The sequence below is a fragment of the Cercospora kikuchii genome, assembly GCF_019650295.1.
Source record: "Cercospora kikuchii DNA, contig_00003, whole genome shotgun sequence".
NCBI lineage: Eukaryota > Fungi > Ascomycota > Dothideomycetes > Mycosphaerellales > Mycosphaerellaceae > Cercospora > Cercospora kikuchii.
This window is the reverse complement of record NW_025408584.1, coordinates 349,622-362,207: the sequence shown is the minus strand read 5'-3', so window position 1 is coordinate 362,207 and position 12,586 is coordinate 349,622. Positions and strand designations below refer to the sequence as shown.

Below are 12,586 nucleotides of genomic sequence, written 5' to 3'. Positions count from 1 at the left end.
GGAGACTGCTCTGCCCCTCCACGTTCCGCTAATGTCATGTACAACCTAGAAAGCTGGCAAGGACATCGGGTGGCATCTAAGCTAGGCTGGATTAACAAGGTAAATCGTGCTACTAGGCCGAGGGAGTCCAGTCCAGGGTGGAGGATGCATCATTCTATTGGTTCTAGCTGTCACTGACTTTGCTCATGGCGAGATCTGATCTGCTCGCCTGATGAGATCTGGATCGGAACTAGGTTTCCTTGGTCGCAGTCGCGATCTTCACCTCCTCTTTGCCACGCGAGCATGTGAGGGGTAGAGAAGCAGCTGCTTGGACAGCGACGTGGAGAGGAATATTTGTTCTGGTCCCTGAACGTTCTTTGCAGTCATCAGGAATATTCGAGTAGCCGGCTTTGATGAGGGGGTTGCGGGCGATGAGTTGAATTATGCTTTTGAACGCCAGTCTCTATTGATCTATCATGGCTCATGGCCTGTTCGTAACATCGCCACGTCGCTTTCCCGTAGCATTCGACCATTCGACCCCTCACGAGGCGCCCCGACCTCACAGCTCCTGCTTCACCAAAGTCTTCCTCGTCTTAGACTCGCCATTCAATGGCCGCAACCTAAACACCTTAGCCGCATGCCTCGCAACAGGCACCGTGACCCGTCCACCCGCAGAAACCGTCCCAACCTTCTCGCCAAACAACCGCGAATCACCAGCCTCAATCCCCGCCGCATAAGGCGTCTCAGTAGCATTGTACACCCTCTGTCGGCGAAGTACCTGCGCCCTCGCCTCGCCGGCTTCAGCTGCCAAGATCTCCTCCGCATTGACTTTTGTCATTCTGCTATGTCCATTGCTCCACAAGTCGTGGATAGCCCAGTCTTGCTTATTTTGCGGAGCGGTACCATGCACACCATCCATAACAAAAATCTCCTCGAGAGAAGCGGACATTTCGAGATCTTCGTTTGCGACATTGAGAAAGATGACGACTTGGTCGCCGTTGGCGAGTGGTCCGCTCCAGACTTGTGTCTCGCCGACGTCGAACTCGTCTTTGGGCACGGTTGTGTTGCGTGAGATGCGGATGACGGCTTTGCCGCGAGGGTCTTGGCTGATGGCGATGATGGCTGGGTTGTTGACGATGGAGAGTGTGGTGGCATCCATTTCGCGGAGGTCGTTGCCTAGGAGTAGGGGCGATTTTAGAGCTGCCCACATGGAGAAATGGGCTTTGTATTCTTCCTCTGTCTGGCCGCCGAGACCGACTTCGAGCATGTCGAGATCGTTCCAGCCGCCTGGCAAGGCACGATCGGTATAAGGTGCGACTTTGTTGATGATGGATAAAACGGAGCAGTGCGTGCCTGGTGCAACGCAGTGAGGGTCGTTGGGGTCGACGCAGGCGCAGAGCGCATCAGGACGAGCGAAGCTATCGTAAATGTCTCCGGAGATACGCCATGAGTTTGCAAGCGATGGACCCCATGTGTGAACGTAATCTTCTCCCCAGTTGCACAAGCTGTAGAGGATGTCTCTACCAGTAGCCTTCAAGGCTTTGGCCATCTCGTTGAAGCGGTCGAATGTGATCTTTGGTGTACCGAATCGTCCCATATGGTAGCAATTATCGTACTTTAGGTAGTCCACTCCCCATGAAGCGAAGCTCCTCGCATCCTGAATCTCGTAATCGAGAGAGCCAGCTAGCAGGTGTTAGCGATGAACACAGCTCCAAATCTGGGGCAACATAGAAGTTTGAACATACGATATCTTGCGCAAGTCATCTCTCCTGCACTGGAGTACATGCCAAAGAGTAGTCCTTGTTTGTGCAACTTGTCTGAGACAGACTTCATCCCTCGAGGGAACTTGTTGTCATCAACAATTTGGTAGCCATCGTCGCCGCGACCCTTTGACCAGCAGTCATCCAGGACAACGTAGTTGTAACCCAGGTCCCGAAGGCCGTATTCGATGAGCAGTGACGAGGTATCGAGCAGGAGTGATTCTGACACTTCGCATGCGAATGTATTCCAGTTGTTCTGAGAATCATTCAGTACGTGCATTCACCATTTTGGCATCGAAGGACTGACCCAACCCATCTGAGGCGTCCTGGCAAGCCCATTTTCAACGGCACCAACGCCAGCGATAACCAGCAACGCTGCGGCGAGCGACGCAGGTCTCATGTTCTTCGAAGTCATGATTTTGCTTGTGAATGAGAAACTGAAAGACAGAGACGTACAGATACAATGAAGTGGCAGCTTCTCAGAACACCATCCTACCTATATGTGCGGAGGCACTGAGACCAAGCTCCGCCCGCATTCAAGCCAAGCATATATTCCGCCAGCTCGGGGTGGTGCATGCGGAGCAGCGGAGGCAGACGGCGGAGAATCGTCAGGTACCCAAAGCATAGGTCGAACTTAGCCAAGAGCTAGCGCGGAGCTGTATTCCGCCAGGCGGAATACTGCGCGAAACTTCAATCGGTAAGCAGTCATCGCTGACCAATGTCTCGAAGTGAAACGTGGACTTTAGAGCATCTGCAAAAGCTAGGAATTTTCCTTCTTGATTGATCTGGAGACCAATAGCTTGTGTGCGGCCAGTGAAGATTGAAGCACAGAGCAGATTGTCAGCATTCGAACAAGATGTCCAAATTCGACCTTTCACCAGTCGACTTGTTATCGCCAACGATAGAAGCGACCATACTCAGTGGAGCGTCCGGACTGCTGGCGCAAGCATTCACGGCATACAAGCAGCAGGCGAGTTCTGCTTGTCGGACAACATGTCGAGCGATGGCTGACAATCATTAGCACTTCTCCTTCGATCTGATCCAGATTCTTCAATTCATCATCTTTTCCGCGATCACGACACCACCGAATTATGCGTTCCAGTACTTCCTCGAAGCCTCATTCCCTGCCAGGACCGCAATTGCCCCAGAGAAGCCTCAAGTCAAAGGCAAGGCTGAGAAGAGTGCGCCTGTGCAAGATCGCCTGAGCATCCGAAACACCATCATCAAGTTCTTCTTGGACCAAAGCATAGCGGCCACAGTGAATACTGCAATGTATATCTGCTTGATGGGTGGTATCAAGGGGCATAGCTATGAGTTCATCATGGATGACCTCTACAGCGTGAGTAAAATGTGACCAATGCTCGATGCAGTGGAGCTGACACGTCGACAGAACTTCTGGTCACTCCTGTTTGCGAGCTACCGGTTCTGGCCTTTCGTTTGTCTGCTGAACTTCGCGGTGGTTCCCATGAGGTATCGTCCATATGTTGGCACGGCGGCTGGCATGATTTGGGGTATATTCTTGAGTCTGCGAGACAACCAATTGGCTTGAATAGGTCACTTTGGCGTGGATAGAATGAGCATCTTCATGATCGTATGGCATAACGCGCCACCATTGCGCTTCTCCTCTTCAAGTCCGGCGCATCATCTCTCATCTGGTCACGTTATCTGTGCACAAGTTGCGCGTGATGCATCGCGAGGTGTCCCACCTCTGATGATGGAGATGTTCGGTGGTGGTTGCTGAGTGGGAAAGTGTTGGAGGTGTTGTTTCCCGCCAGAAGTTGGCGGAGAAGTGGGAAACTCGCCAAGCCCAGAGAAGTGGAGGAGCCGGTTCTCCCAACTCTCCATTGCTTCTGCCCGAGGTCCTGACGTTTGGTGGCGCAAAACACTCCTCATCCCCAGACACAATGCCGCCAGCTTCTCCGCCGTCGTTCTCCGCCTGCACAGGCTCAAGCGATGCGTCCACAAACGGCCTGCGAGTTCTGCCGGTGCGATACTCTTGATCACGAGGCTCTAGCGTAGAACACTGCTGACGGGGAACACAGCTCTCGGCGGCGGCGATGTCAACCTTCAAGCGATGGAGGCCCATGTGCCATGTGCCGGAAACACAATGTTCCCTGTATACCATCCAGTTCCACCAGAGTAGTAGCCAGGACTGCCCGTGAACACGCCCATCGAAATTCTGCATCGTCCTTCTCGAACACTTCCATCGGCCCTGGAGGAACCTCAGTGCCAGACGAACAGGCTCTGAGCACCACATCATATTTCAAGGAGTCACCACAGTTCTCGTTGACAAGCCCGAATGTAACATCCTATCGCGCCGTACACGATGTCGAGTTGCCTCCGGCAGCAGTATGCTTCCACCTGGCCACTCTGTACTTTGACTACATCCACGATCAACTGCATACCCTGTTCCAGAAGCCGCAATTCATGGCAGACTTGGCAATGAATAGGACGTCGCCAGTCATCGCATACGCCATGATCGCGCTTGCTGCTCGCTTCTCTTCTAATGACCTCTTCTCGTCCACCAGTCCGCGAGCACGAGGAGTGCCGTATGCGAGAAAGGCTGCTCAGCTCCTGGATGTCAGCGAAGTCTCGCTGACCTCGATACAAGCATGTGTCATGCTGGGGGCATGTCGAATCATTGAAGGAGATGCACAAGGCGAGAGCGTGTACTACGGCATAGCATGTCGTATGGCACAGCTACTGGATTTGCCACACCGACAGTGCGACAGTTTGCTCGAGAAGGAGATCCATATAAGGGGTAAGCAAATCATCTTGGACTGAGCGACTGAGCTGACATTGTCAGTCTGGCACACTTTGTGCATGATTGATGAGTGGTCTTCGTCCGGTGTTCAGGTTCCTCGACAAATCGCGAACCCTCCAGCAGATGTACCTCTCCCTATGGAAGAAATGGCATTCTTACAGCTGCGGCACGAGAACTCGATCAACATGTCTCAGTCCTACTCGAATCCATCGCTGCTTGGAGAGATGATTACTTTGAATCGCATCTTCAGAGAGTGAGTGCAGCCCTACACCCGAGCTCCGGTACTTCTGATGCACGACAGTGTCTATGGCGACAAGCCCAACTCTCGATTCCGCAGCGCTGTTGAAACATTCGTGAACATATGCTGACACTCTTCATCACTGTAGTGTCAACCAGATGAACACGTACACCGTCGGTACATCGCACCTTCCACCAGACACAGATGCAGTGCAGGCGCTGTCGGACAGACTCGATGAATGGGAAGCAATGCTTCCGGTGTACATGCGCGACGAGCCGGCAAACTTGGCACACTATGCGGCCCAAGGACTGGGACGCATCTACGCAGCCGTCTATCTCGGCTTCTACCACTACGGCCAATTACTATACTACCAATTCCTACACGGCTCTAATGAGGAAAGCGGCGGGCTCATCAACGTCTTTGCGCAACGATGCAAATACCACGCCGCTCGACTCTGCAACATGGTCTACTCGGCACTTGACACGCCCGGCTGCGATGTCCAATACAACATGGTCGGACACGTCCTGGTCATCGCTTCCACTGTGCAAATACACACGTTGCTCTTCTCCTCGGATCGAACAGAAATCGACGCGGCACGACAACGATTGGAACGCAACTTCAACATTCTGCTCAAGCTTCGAGAGCTTTGGCCTGCACTGGACCTCTGCATGATCCGGCTCCAGGTCTTTCATAAAGCCTGTCGCACTTCTATGGATAACTCTTTCCAGCTCGATGGCTGGATGCTTAAGTTTCTCTCCGAATTCGGAAATCCGATCGATGACAAGCCCGAGAACAACGACGCGGAATGGATCATTGGTGATATTGCAATTACACCAACATCAGATTTTGGTGTCAACACCATTGCATCGTTCATTCGCGAAGATATGAACTCATAAGCCATCGGTACATGCACCACTTCGTGGTTGACCTTCCGATCAGTGCTCCATTGGGTTTGACCCCGCACCACACCTCGCTACAAAGGATGCCCGCTCGTAGCAGTAGGCATAGTTTCACCAACACATTGAAAGCACTGCACAAGATCGCATACCAGAACTAGTAATCACAATGACTTCAGCACCAGCGGCTCCCATCGTCAACCCTGCCGAGTTGTTCTCTTTGGCGGGCAAGACCGCAATCGTGACTGGTGGAACGGGAGGTCTAGGCACGGCGATGACCATGGCTCTTGCTTCCGGAGGAGCTGATATCATATCAATCGAGCTGGCTGGCGATCCAGGTGCTCAGAATCTGAAGAAGTCCGTCACAGCTGCAGGTCGCGACCTCAAGCAATACCATTGCGACGTTAAAGATTCTAAACAACTTCGAGCCTGTTTTGAAAAGATCTGGGCAGATGGGATCAAAGCCGACATATTGCTCAACTGCGCTGGAATCCAGAGGAGGGCCGAAGCGGAAGACTTTACTGATGAACAGATTGAAGACGTGTTGGACATAAACTTGAAGGCAACCCTCGTTTCTTGGTCAGTAAAGTGATAGGTGGAAGCCCTACCCGAGCCATCACCTGTGAGACAGTGACTATCGCTTACACTATTACCTTTAGTCAAGAATTCGCGAAACCTTTGTTGAAAGAAGGCCGGCCGGGCAAAATCATCAACATCGCCAGTATCATTTCGTTCATTGGCGGGAAGAATATCACACCGTATGCTGCATCCAAAGGCGGCGTGATGCAGCTCTCGAAAGCTTTCAGCAACGAGTGGGCAAGCAAGGGAATCAATGTCAACTCCATTCATCCTGGGTATGTTGTGGCATCAGCAAGAATTATTACTGATACGATAGACGACGCTGATTGCCCGAGACAGATACTTTACCACGCCATTGACAGAGCAGTACCAGACTGATCCGAAGTACAAGGCTTTTAATGATTATGTCATGAGTAAGCGGAATCGCAAAATTAGAAAGCACGAATGAAACTTTTACTAATACCATTGCGCAGTGAGAACGCCAATGAAACGCTGGGGCGATCCAGTCGACTTATCCGGTGCCGTGATCTTCCTAGCTTCCGCAGCAAGTGACTTCGTTACGGGCACAGGAATCACGGTCGACGGTGGTTGGACAGGACATTGAAATTTTGCACAAATGCGGAAAACAGTCATGCATGCACAAAGCCGCCCGGTACAGAAATTGCTCAACATTTCTCAAATTCTCACGTCACTCATCTTCTACAACGTCGTCTCCGGATCATCCACCAAAGTCCCATCATCCGTCCACCTCCTCTCTTCAGCCCAGGCAAAAATCGCATCATAATTCTTACAAACATGCGTAGTACCAATACCCTGTGTACCAGCTGCCGGTTCATGGTAAGGATCCGCTCCTTCTAGTGAGGTGTCGCCGCAGCACATTAATGATAGGCGAAGGTAGTCGGCACAATGACTAAAGATCACCCCAACAACATCAGCAATAGCGGAAGACGAAATCGAAGGGAAGTAACTTACAAAACATGCTGAAGGTCTTCTGTAGGTTCTTCATCAGACCCGAGTTCTTTTAAGGTGCGAGTCATCAGCCACTAGGACAGCATTAATATTGCGCGCTCCAGACAGGAATTCAACGTGAGGAATGGGGATCTCACCAAGCAATGAATCTGATGAAACACCGCAATGCCATATTCATCGACATTTGGACCCGGATATGGATGAGGTAAGATATATTTCTCATGATTGCGAACACCGATGAAGCCTCTTCCTTCTAAACAACGAAATCAGCATCGTGAGGCTGTGGGAAAGAGAGCATGACTGACTCGGCATCAAACTAGCCCAATTGGACTCCAATTCTTGCCAGTATTGCTCATGCTCCGAAGCAGGATGTTCCGTGGGTGCGAATCTCGAATCGTTCCAGAATAAAACGGTAGTACGAGGAACTTCAACGACTGTCAGCCACTACTTTGATTTTCAAATAATTCTGAGTCACACATACATTCCGGCACGAGCCCATTGATTTCTTCATTCAGGCCCGGTGCTCTCAAACTACTTGGCGCTCCAGTTCTGCACAGACTGAATTTCAATTGTACGAGTAAACCCAAGGCTGCGCCTCCGACTGTCGCACATATCAGGAGAAGCGAGACCACGAGGCTTAGGAACGTTCGTGATTGTCCGAGTAGAGTTGTCAGAAGGCTGCCGCCATGGTGGGGAGATGAATGTATAGTCTCATGTCGATCATCGTCGCGATCGAGCAATTTTTTAGCTTGCTCGTTGTCTTGATACATATTTTTCGGCTTGATGTGGTGTTGTTGTGAGAGGGACGACGTTTTGTTACCCGCCAAGTCAGAAGTCATGGCATCTTTCGAGCGGAGGGAAGAGGAGGACGGATTCTTCTGATTCCGCTCTCGTGCACCTTACAAGGCTTCTGGCAGATCCGTTGCTCGAATCGAGGTTGGGTCCGAGGAGCTCCAGGTTGTCATTATTGTGCCGATGAAAATCATTGAAATCCGTGGGGGTCCGCAAGGTATGGGTCCGAACTTCAGTCGAATGCTAACTTTTTTTTTGTGGGCTGAACATGTTTCCACTTAGAAAGGTATCGAACCCATCAGCTGAGCCCGGGTGGACTTTCAAGTACGCTGTATCATTGAAGCCCTAAGCCCGCATCCCTGCACGCACCATTTAGACTACGGTCATGCAGCGGAATACTTCACATGCTAGGTGCAACGATGACTGGCGTAAGAGGAGCCGTGAATTATTTGTCTGAGGCCAAAGGTCTTCGATTCGGCTGGTGTTGTGCGTGGAATCGACAATATGGTACACGCTGCACATCTACTTGAAAGTGCCACCAAGCCCGTCGCTGCCAGCTCCAAATAAAACGCGAAGCCCGATACCCAACGAACCACGGACTGGCAGGCCTTCCACATGAATGTCCCATGACTATCACTCTGCCGTTCCTCTCTGGTGAGAGCGTGTGTACGCACGAGACACTCCAATTCACGGAACCATCTCGGTGGCTGTCGAAAGCGTTTTCTTTTCGCTCGTATCGTAAGCTTGCATTTACGACCCAGTTTCCAGCCTTGAGTGCCAGGCATGATGTGCGGATTCGCATTTCAACCGTCTACCGTAAGGGATCTTGCTGACAATGCAGATTCCGAGGTTCTCGCATCGCATTGATACAGAGCGGCACTTTCAATGTCGACAAGCCCAGGCATTTTCTATACGGAGCGGACGAAGCGGTGAGAAGACCCACAGATGTGAATGATGAGCCTGAGTGCAAAAGAACAATGCCGAGATTCACGCCTGTGACAGCTGTAACAGCTGTAGCACCATCGCCTGACAGATGCCAGGAATTGCACCTCGATGCCAGCAGTGTGTTGACTCAGATGGAGTTCGCGATTCGTTCAGATAGCTGCTGGCCTCGCAGCGACATCGTGAGTTGTAATCCAATGTAATGAATGAGCTTCACGGAAGATGACGATGGGTGCAGAGGCCAGTCGCATGTCCTGATTCTGCCGGAAGGACATAAAGCAACTGCTTGCCTTCGCGGTCTGTCTTGCTCGAGAACTCAGCCACCGCTACAGTTATCAGAAAAGCTTGCCTCTATTCCATCCAAAACAACCATGAAGGCTTCCGTCATGATCGTTTCTCTGTCGTCGCTGGCTGGCATGGCCTGCGCGCTTCCAAGAACCGGTGTGCTGGACATTCCCAACGCAAGCCCTGCTGTGGTGGGCAAAGTGGTCGAGCGTGGCGGGCTGGTATGAGTGATCAGTGGCCGCTTCAAGGGTGGAGAAATGGCTAATACTGAGAGCAGTTCAATCCCGCCAACATGTATGAGCGTTCCAAGAGAGGAGTGCACAAGCTGTGGACGAACTGGAGCCCATCTTGCTCTTTTGCGCGGCTCGTGGAGGATTTTGATGCGGCGGAGGAGATCAAGGTTGGAAGGAGGGCCAATATGCCTGAGGGATGTTAGATGCTGTCGTGCAAGTGCTCGTTTGCAGCTTATGCTTGAAGCGACAGCGAGCACTGTGGGATGCGGAACCGCGTATAGTTGTGATCGCTATATCACCTTGTTTGATACAACATGAATGGCAACGTGCGAGCAGCTCAGCTCCACAATCCTACTACACTTCCGCAGTGGAAAGGTGACAGTGAGATTGCTTCGCAGGAGTACAGTCTATCACCTGCAATCGGGGATCGGAAAGCAGGGTATATCTCGCTCTCTGGCAATGTGCGACTCTTTGGACATTCGGTTTGAGGCAGCTTATCGGCAACGAGAGCCCGAATAGTCCTTGAGCTGATGTACCTTGAATCCGCGTATGCAGATGACACATTGTAGAGCGGTGAGCGATATTCCACATCCTATCCCAGGCTCAGTAACGCCGGCCATATTACATGCCAATGCCCTTGTCCTGCAGGGTAAGGTGCATTCGCGGCATAGAGTCGGTTGTGAGCAGCCACGTTCAGCAGTAGGAATTGCCGAGATATCCTGATGCAATCGAAACAATCGATATTCAAGCATGTTGTAAGATTTGTATGCCGGCATGACCGGCTTGTCTGGCCGCTCGTGTCTTCCCTCCTGGGGGGGTTCTTCGACAGCTCTGGTATTGGGATGCCGATGACCTGGTCGACGTGCTAGCTTCGGATTTGATGAACGAGCGGATGAGACGGTCGATTCGAGTGCAACATCGCTGAGCTCGTCTGAACTGTTAAATACATAGGCCACCTTCATGCTGGCTCGAATCACCAATGAATATGGCTTCCTTCGTCAGCAACACATTCGCCTTTTCCAAGGGCTACGCAGCACTCGAGCACGACGAGAATGAGAAGTATCAGGACATTTCTCCGGAGGATATTGGGCTAGAAAGCGGACCACCAAAGACCAGGCTGGCAAGGCTGGGTAGCATCGCAAAAACAGTCTTTCGCAGTCCAGCAGGGAGGATCGTCACACTTCTCGCTCTGTTAACACTCAGCGCGCCGTTGATCTTCAAGTTTGTAGCAGCACGATCGCAAAGGCCTCTCAATAAATGTTATTGCGGTACCACCATCGCTGAGGCTGAAAGCTTGGGGTGCAAATTCGATCCCATGTCACCGGCGTGGCTGCCAGCGGAATGTCGCGATGCAGAGCTTTCGGACGCATTCGAGCAGGCTGCGACAAATCTCCAAGCTGGAGGGGTCTGGCGATATTTCTCTGATGTGAATATGACCCAACCTATTAGCAAGGAAGAAGTAGGAGCAATGGCCGACACGGGCGACTTCTTCTTTGCCGACCAGCATTGGCATAGCATGCACTGCATGTTTGTGAGTCGAGAAGCATATTGACCTGACATGTATGCAGCTGACGACTTTGGCAGATGTGGCAGAAGCGTGAGCTGGCGTTGTTGGGCAAAGTCGTCTTAGAGGCAAGTATTCCAGACGGCTGTTCGGCATGCAATCCACTGATGTGCCTTTGCTCGAGCAGGAGAGATACGATGTTCCGCTTCACGCTGAGCATTGCACCCGTGTATTGACCAGCAAATCCAAAGGCGCCTTCAGTAGAGTATTGCTTGGCGGCTCAATGGACATCCTGGACAAGGTGCTGGCGCGACTCATGGCCGAGTCGGAGGATGAGGACGAGGACGAGGACGGCGATGTCAATGCGTGGTAGCGATGGAGCGTAGATCATGTAGTCGATTGTGATGATTGATGGCGGGACCGGAGGTAGAGGAGCAGCTTACGTAAGCCTCAGGTGGGGCTTCACATGAATGCGCTCTGCAGCAACCTCGAACTTGACACTACGGGATGAGTTGATACATTGACAGTACGCGCACACAAAATGGCCGTCGTGGCGGTCGGAAGTAGACAACCACTGCCATCTCCACCACCCGACCACCTCACCGCCCTTCCCTCAGAACTCCTCCAAAACATCATCTCCTACCTCTTCCCCACCCACGAGCCCGACAAAGTCCTCCACCGCAGAGCACCTCGCACCACTCCCCACGACCTCGAACGCCTATCCAACACCTGCCGTATCCTGCACCACGAAGTCCACGCCTGGGCCCAACACTTCCTCCTCCAACACCAATCCATCACAAAATTCAAACCACCCCAAAATGCTCTTCCTTCCGCAAAACGAAAGAAACAACCCACCAAAACCCCCACCATGTCCCAAACAAACTACCTCCGCAACCGCAACCGCTCCTCCCAAGCCCTCCTAACCTGGTCCACAACAAAATGCACCTTCTGCGGAAAACCCTCCTCCCGCTCCGCAATCCTCATGAACGGCCTAAACTGTTGCTCCACATGCGATAGCACCCACTGGCCCGATAAAATAACCAAAACTGCCGCATTGAAAGAGTACGATCTAAAACCATACCACCTCGACACTTCTCTTGCGGAAGATTGGGATCCGGCACAGGTAGCTTGGATTCATCGGGAAAAGGTGCGATACGGAGTTTACATTTGTCAAGGCGCTCCGACGACGATGTTTCTGAGGAAGGATGTTGCGGCGAGGGCGAGAGAGGTGCATGGTCGGTGGTGGAAGGAGCATTTGGCGAGGAAGAAAGAGGGGAGGGAGAAGAGGAGAGAGAATAAGAAGAAGAAATTGGCTGAGGAGGAAAGGGTGCTGAGGGAGGAGGAGAGGAAGAGGAGAGAAGAGGCGATAGTGGTGGGAGATTTATCAGATGATGACAATGACGACGAGAGAGGCTTGGAGGTGGAAGCAGCAGGAGGGGAAGAAGTAATTGTTATTGATTGAGTGGTGATGATTGAGTGGTGAGGACAGTAGAGAACTTCCATCCTACGAATGATACCCACAGTACGACGACTACGATAGCATGAGATATGCCTTTACGACTGAGCAATGTTTAGACCAAGAGAGTGACGAAGTAATATCATACCATCATTTCACATTCCGTGCTCATCTATCTATACCGCGCTA

The 12,586-nt window shown here is 51.8% G+C and overlaps 6 protein-coding genes across 6 annotated transcripts; 5 read left to right on the top strand and 1 right to left on the bottom strand.

Moving 5' to 3' along the window:
* Window positions 1–538: 538 nt before the first annotated feature.
* CKM354_000453000 (uncharacterized protein) lies at window positions 539–2,154 on the bottom strand (the record flags this gene model as incomplete). The annotated part of the gene is made up of 3 exons (XM_044799769.1): window positions 539–1,662; window positions 1,725–1,995; window positions 2,047–2,154. The coding sequence occupies 3 exons, from the start codon at window positions 2,152–2,154 to the stop codon at window positions 539–541; spliced, it is 1,503 nt and encodes a 500-aa protein (XP_044655704.1).
* A 441-nt stretch (window positions 2,155–2,595) lies between these two features.
* On the top strand, window positions 2,596–3,288 carry CKM354_000452900 (uncharacterized protein; the record flags this gene model as incomplete). The annotated part of the gene is made up of 3 exons (XM_044799768.1): window positions 2,596–2,709; window positions 2,761–3,078; window positions 3,130–3,288. The coding sequence occupies 3 exons, from the start codon at window positions 2,596–2,598 to the stop codon at window positions 3,286–3,288; spliced, it is 591 nt and encodes a 196-aa protein (XP_044655703.1).
* A 404-nt stretch (window positions 3,289–3,692) lies between these two features.
* CKM354_000452800 (uncharacterized protein) lies at window positions 3,693–5,637 on the top strand (the record flags this gene model as incomplete). The annotated part of the gene is made up of 4 exons (XM_044799767.1): window positions 3,693–3,724; window positions 3,782–4,500; window positions 4,546–4,756; window positions 4,890–5,637. 4 exons carry the CDS (start codon window positions 3,693–3,695, stop codon window positions 5,635–5,637), a joined length of 1,710 nt encoding a protein of 569 aa, XP_044655702.1.
* Window positions 5,638–5,806: 169 nt separating this feature from the next.
* Window positions 5,807–6,820, top strand: CKM354_000452700 (uncharacterized protein; the record flags this gene model as incomplete). The annotated part of the gene is made up of 4 exons (XM_044799766.1): window positions 5,807–6,216; window positions 6,297–6,491; window positions 6,556–6,629; window positions 6,690–6,820. The coding sequence occupies 4 exons, from the start codon at window positions 5,807–5,809 to the stop codon at window positions 6,818–6,820; spliced, it is 810 nt and encodes a 269-aa protein (XP_044655701.1).
* Window positions 6,821–10,416: 3,596 nt separating this feature from the next.
* Window positions 10,417–11,314, top strand: CKM354_000452600 (uncharacterized protein; the record flags this gene model as incomplete). Its single annotated transcript, XM_044799765.1, has 3 exons — window positions 10,417–10,968; window positions 11,022–11,069; window positions 11,129–11,314. The coding sequence occupies 3 exons, from the start codon at window positions 10,417–10,419 to the stop codon at window positions 11,312–11,314; spliced, it is 786 nt and encodes a 261-aa protein (XP_044655700.1).
* Window positions 11,315–11,482: 168 nt separating this feature from the next.
* On the top strand, window positions 11,483–12,403 carry CKM354_000452500 (uncharacterized protein; the record flags this gene model as incomplete). The annotated part of the gene is made up of 1 exon (XM_044799764.1): window positions 11,483–12,403. One exon carries the CDS (start codon window positions 11,483–11,485, stop codon window positions 12,401–12,403), a length of 921 nt encoding a protein of 306 aa, XP_044655699.1.
* Between the last annotated feature and the right edge of the window lie 183 nt (window positions 12,404–12,586).